Below are 6,330 nucleotides of genomic sequence, written 5' to 3'. Positions count from 1 at the left end.
CGTTCTGAGTGATGTCAGCTGTGTAAGTCATGCATGATTTAGCTTCCAAATGATTTTTTATTTATGCCAGTGATGGAATTAAAACTGAAAAGCTCTGCTTCCGTGGGAGAACTGAGATATTCCTTCCAAGGGTAGATGTACTCAACAACAAATGGCTAGTGTGACCCAATCAACAAGAACGTTAATAAAAATAATTAATAATTATTATCAGTAATAATAATTAAAGAAAACTAAAAAGGATACTGTTCACACTGAGTGAACACTTCTTCTTGCTTTGGGTCAAAATACATGTGAGGTTGTTCCTTTTCTATGCTTAATGTACAGTTGCCTTATTTAACATACATAGTACTATGGCTTATAATAAAAGTTGTGTAGTCTGCAGCTTTTAATCTGTACATCCATTCAGAGGCATCTACTGGATGTGACTATGTACAAAAAAAAAGGACTGATGAGTCTTGGGGTAGAGGCAAAGGGAAGAGGCAGTGGAGAATGGGAAGCAAAAGGACTCCTAGTGAGCATTAGAGGGCAGAGGTGCGTGATGGATGGTAAGATTGTAAATCCCCATTGGGCAAAAGATAAATCCTTTGCAGTACTGTTTATGCCCATCTAGCAGTCTGCAGTTATTACTTCTTGAACATGTCCTGCAGGGGACCTGGTAGGTATTTGATGACTGTGTCTAGAATGCTCTCTTCTTCCTCCTCCTCCTCCTCCCCACAACCAGGAGGAATAGCCTTCTTTGGACGAGTCAGGCTTCCTTCAGCATTAGCGTCCAGTGCAGCCTGGGCCTCTGCTTCTTTTTCCTCCTTCTTCTTTATCCCATACTGTAGGGAAAAGATAACACATTGTCAGTCACCCTTTCAACAGGCTGGCTGATCAAGAGAGCTATTGTGTGTGGTGCCTCATATTCTATAATATTCACACCATTGCAAATGTTCCGCTTTTCTGTTTCGCAGACACCCAAATTACCATCTCTAACAGCTGTCCCTTAAATACAGCCCAGTGGACAGACAGTACTCTCAAGACAAGATGGTCAGATGCTGACATCATTCAGAAACAAATACAGGAGAGAATTTGGGACCATCGAACCATGGGCCTGACAAAGACAGTACCAGCTGTGTGTTAAGTCAGTTTCTGAATGGTATTCTACTATTCTTAATCCTATCCTTTCTCTTACCTATTAAATCTGATGCTGAAGGCTGTCATCCAGAACCTGAAGAGAGCTTTTGAACAGGAGAGGAAACGACTGTTTTTGAGGGTGAATAGTGCTCGTACAAGGGGGAATGGGTTTTAACTAAGCAGACGTTTAGGTATTAGGAGGAAGTTTTTCACACAGGGTGGTGACACACTGGAACAGGTTGCCCGAGGAGGTTGTGGATGCCCCATACCTGGAGGCATTCATGGCCAGGCTCTGGGCAGCCTGGTCTGGTGGTTGATGACCCTGCACATAGCAAGGGCATTGAAACTAGATGATCACTGTTGTCCTTTTCCACCCAGGGCATTCTGTGATTCTATGTTCATCTGAAATAATTTTGAAATTCCATCTGCAACACTTTATAATAAAATAATATGGATGAGGCAAGACCTCATTCTCAGGAAAAGCTAATTATCAACAATGTAGAGCGAAGTGGTTAAGACAGACAGGCAGACTGAAATAAAAATGACAATTCTAGACAGACTGAGATGGGGTAAGACCTCTCAGTAAAAATAAACCTTCGTAAGACACTGATTGGCATACCAAACTCTACATGTATTAACATAAAGCTGACACATCCTGACTGGAGAGAAACATTCCTATGCCTGTGAGCATAATGGATACCTGAAATTCACTGCTTTAAATGAGAATTAAAGGCATGGAAGTAAGATTTTATGTGAATAACCGGAATTCCATTTCATGACTTTGTATTCAAATTTTTAAATTTAATAGGGGAGTAAGAATATGCCTGAGTGAATGAGACTGGGGAGAGAAGTGCTGTAGTATTTCTACTCCCACAGTGACTCAGGTTTTCTTTCCATCTTCTAGTTTGGAGTCACGTCCAAGGAAAATAATTCCTGTATCTCCAGCTCTTATCACTCTTCAGCCCTCATACATTTCAGCAATTCTCGGTTTTTAGTGGTATATGCAGAAGTCCTTGCATTGAAATTTTTGAGATAATAGTGATAGATGACAAAACCAAAATCAGGTCTAACTGTCATATGTAAATCTACAGCAACAAAGATATATTCAAGCTGCCTTCATCATTACTGAAATCACTTCAGCTACAGCAGAAGCATTTGACCTCCATGAGGAAGGGAAGGGCACTCAGGTTTGCTGAAGCAGCTGTCAGCTTCAAGATTCTTGCTGTGTTAGAGCCACTCCCTAACTTCTGCTTAAATTTTAATAGAGGAATTAAGATTGCTCTCAGCATATAAGAACTATAAATTGACTAACCAATTTAAAATCCTGCAAATGTGAGCAAAACATTTGGCAGGAACAGGCCTCTCTGAAAAGAAAATTAGGTATGATTTCAAAAGGATCAAAGAATTGTGTTGGTACAAAGTATCCAGTATTTTCTCATTATCAATAGTACAGAACAGCTGAGCAGACATGAAGTAAATGTCTTTTTCACAATTTGCTCTTTTCACTTCTCCCATAAAGAAGGGCCCAAATATTCATAAGTGAAGCATAGAAAAATCCTTGCTGCTGTCACGACTTTCTGACTTCAGATGCTTTGCGTTTTGACAAGAAACTTCTAAACATTTCTGAACAAAGGCAATATTTTTGGTTCTTTTCTCCATCATCATTCATATTTAGGATGACATTCTGTAAAACTGAAGTCAGTAACTTAAAAAGTATCAAGTGATACTCTAAACCAGTTCTTCCAAGGCAAAATGTTCATTAATGACATCTTATGATTTTTATACCTAGTCAAATGCCCAGTCAAATCAGACTTCATGGAAGAGAGACAAATGGTGTTATCTGAGGCTAAGGAAACGTCTGATTGGCTCACAGCCACAGAGCTCAATGCTGTAAAAGAAGATCCAACACAGCCAGCACTGCAGCGGAAATGACACACGTAGCAAGTGTTTCTCCCAAGTTACACCTAATGTCTTCAGGTGTTCCCCAGCATCTTTTGTCTGCACACAGGACTTTCCTTTGCCGGACAGAGGAGAAAAGCAGTATAAAGACCACACAGATCACAGTAATCCACCAGTCATCTGCAACTCCTTCTTACTTCAAGTATCATTTCATTGCTGGTGGATTCTGTAGCTTGTGAACTTACTGAATAAACATCCAGGGATCAGAATCTATGGAACAAAAGCAATCACTCAAGTGCAACTGTGTCCTCTGACTAAGGGAAACCTAAATTATAGGAAAGAATTAGGACTATACTTGTCAGCCTGTTTTTCTGTCTTTCCTCACGGAGTTTTTACTGATTGTTCTTTCTGAATTTCATGGTGCTAGACTGACCTTAAATTTTTACAATGTATGGCCAGTTTTACGGGCAGCTGCAGTGCAGAGCAATAGAGGCCTGGGAGAGAAATCTTCACTTTGAAAGACCAGTAGAGAAAAACAGATTCCACTGTACCAACTTACTGGCAAAAGCTGAAAGTGCAAAAATGTGTTTTTCTTGTTTGCTGCCAGTCATGATGCTGTAACATGAAGAAAAGCAGTTATAAACTCCCAGTACCTATTTAATACCCGAATGTAATTTATGTTTTGGAAAAAAATATTCTTCCTTGGAGAAAGATGTAATTTCATCAAAAGCATTTCTTTCTGAGAAGGGGTCAGCTCTGGTTACTCAGTGTTAAAATTAAATGCTCTATAATCAAAACACAATGCTGTAATTTTTTGCAGCACGGAAAAGTGGCATTCTTTAGGAATGAAACTGCTTCAGATGAAGTTGAAAGGAGAGTCTTAAAGTAACAGGAACAAAATAATGAAAACAAGCATTGTAGTTTCTTCACATTAAAAGTTTTGTGTTAAGTTAATAAAGAACTTCAAAAATACCTATATAACCAAAAAATATAATGGGCCTTTTTCATTCTCTGGCTTTTCTGAAGATGGGAAAAAAAATTGCATTACCTCTAAAACATGTGAAGGATGAGAATAATTTCACATTTTTCTCAAAGTCTAGTTCCACAAAATTTAGTATCAGATGCTGTATTTGTGTTTGCCAGCTGACCTCTCTGATCTGTCAAGGTCTCTAGGTGTGACAGCATGAACAACTGATGAGTCAGTCATTCCCTTCAGTTTTGTTTTGCATTTTTTTTAACTTAAAAAAAAAAAAAAAAAAAAAATTATTTACCATCATCCAGATCACTAATGAAAAAGTTAAACAGGATTTGACCCAGTACTGATCCCTGGGATACACTGACAACTGCCCTTTGGGTCCAGCTTTTCGATCAATTTTTGATTCATCCCACTGTCTGCTCATCCAGCCCATACTTCAACAGCTTCATTATGATGAACTTATGGGGTGCAATGCCAAAAGATTTAATTAAGTCCAGGAAGACAATAATCACTGCTTTTCCCTCATACATCAGGCTCATCTATCCATTTCATTACAAAAGGTTATCAGACTGGTCAGGAATGACTTCCCCTTGGTGAATTTATGCTGGCAACTTTCAATTATTTTCTTCTCTTTCAAGTACTTGGAAATGATTTCCAGGATTAGCTATTCCATCACCTTCCCAAGCATCAAGGTGTATTCCCTTGTTCTTTTCTTGTTCTTTTTAAAGATAGGAGTGATATTTGCTTTCCTCCAGTCTTTGAGAAACTCTCTCACTTGCCATCAAGTAAAGATAATAAAAAGTAGCCTTGAAATCACACCAACTAGTTCCGTCAGGACTCATGAATACATCCCATAAAGGTCCATAGACTTGTAAATTTTCAGTTTTAAGTATTCCCTGACCTAGTCCTCTTCCCCCATTCAGCCTGGGCTTTGGGACCTGGGATTCCTGAAGACCAGTTCTGCTGTTAAAAACTTAGGCAAAGAAAGCATTCAGTACTTTGACCTTTTCATTGTCCCAGGTAACCAGGTCTACTGTTTTCTTCAGGAAAGGGCCCACATTTCCCCGACTCCTCCTTTTATTACTGAGATACTTATAGAAGCCCTTCCTGTTGCCCTTGATGTCCTTGGACAAATTCAATTCAACCTGGTCTTCAATTTCCTCAACTTGATTAGTAGCTCTTGGACTTTTTGGACAAAGTTTTTGTATCCCATGATATCTGTCCTTGCTTCTACCCTCTGGTAGATTTTTTTTTGTTTTAAATTTGGCCAGGAGCTCTGTGTTCATCTATTCATGTCTCTTGACTATCTTGACTATATCTATTCCTGACTTCTTGCCTTTTTTGCTGGGATCCTTGAATATTAACCACCTTGATTGGGTGTGTCTTCCTTCCACAGATTTATCCCACAGTACTCTACCAAGCAGATCCTTGAAAAGGTCAAAGCCTGCTCTCACAAAGTCCAGAGAACTGAGCTTGCCTGGTGCCCTTCTCACTGCTTTAAGGATCTTAAACTCCACCATTTCATAATCACTGCAGCCAAGACTGCCTTTGAGCTCCACATTCTCCACAAGACCTTCCCTGTTGGTAAAAACAAGGTCCATCATAGAACCTCTCTCATTGGCTGTTCTGTCACTTGGAGAATAAAATTATCATCAGTGGATTCATCAGTGCATTCCAGGAATCTCCTGGATTGCTTATGGCCAGCTGTGATGTCCCACCAGGAGATGTCAGTGATTAAAAGTCCCTTAAGTTCCTACACAGTGTTTACATCTGGAGGGTTGGCACCTGGAGACATGCAAAAAGACACCCCAGAAGACAGTTGTGCACCACCCACAGTGTTGGGAATCGTTCGTGGCTGCTTGTTGTCACTGAGGATGACTGGCAATGTCGCTATTCTCCCAGTGTGTAAATACCTCATCTTTCCAGGGTTCTCTGAGAAGCCTGACATTGTTTTTAAGTTTTCCTGAATATAATGCTGCATGTAAGCTAGCTATCAGTTTGAATTTCTAGGAAAAGTTTGACGTATGACTAATGAATGATTACATTACTCTTTAGAGGATTTTTCTCCCCACCGGTTTTGTGTGGCCACAAGGTAGAACAGAATCTGTGCCTGAACATACGTAACAAATACAGCCATCTCTGGAAATACTAATTTAATCAGTAGGTGAGTGAGCATTTAAAAGTTTTTTCAGCATTTAAAAGAATTTTCAGAACGTGTTCCTTACTTGCTTCCTGTATAAATTACAATATGCCTTTTTTTACACAGTACTGTCTATGAAATTTCATTCACATTGTAAACCATAACAACAACAACAAAAGAATGTATGTATCAGCCAAAT

The 6,330-nt window shown here is 39.3% G+C and overlaps 1 protein-coding gene across 1 annotated transcript; it reads right to left on the bottom strand.

Annotated features, from left to right (window-relative positions):
- Nucleotides 1-623: 623 nt before the first annotated feature.
- On the bottom strand, nucleotides 624-5,592 carry LOC122176413 (complexin-1-like). The gene is made up of 2 exons (XM_042864887.1): nucleotides 5,404-5,592; nucleotides 624-821 (listed from the first exon to the last, which is right to left on the bottom strand). Exons 1-2 carry the CDS (start codon nucleotides 5,590-5,592, stop codon nucleotides 624-626), a joined length of 387 nt encoding a protein of 128 aa, XP_042720821.1.
- Between the last annotated feature and the right edge of the window lie 738 nt (nucleotides 5,593-6,330).

This window comes from Lagopus leucura, unplaced genomic scaffold (assembly GCF_019238085.1).
Source record: "Lagopus leucura isolate 7727_CA_CO unplaced genomic scaffold, USGS_WTPT01 Super-Scaffold_774, whole genome shotgun sequence".
NCBI classification, from domain to species: domain Eukaryota; kingdom Metazoa; phylum Chordata; class Aves; order Galliformes; family Phasianidae; genus Lagopus; species Lagopus leucura.
This window is presented reverse-complemented; position numbering and strand designations above follow the sequence as displayed.

Coding starts and splice junctions, on each gene's coding strand:
- LOC122176413 (XM_042864887.1), bottom strand. CDS start 5,592: ATGGACCTTGTTTTTACCAACAGGGAAGGTCTTGTGGAGAATGTGGAG. Junction 822..5,403: donor TCAAGGATCTGCTTGGTAGA/GTACTGTGGGAT, acceptor TTTTCCCTACAG/TATGGGATAAAGAAGAAGGA.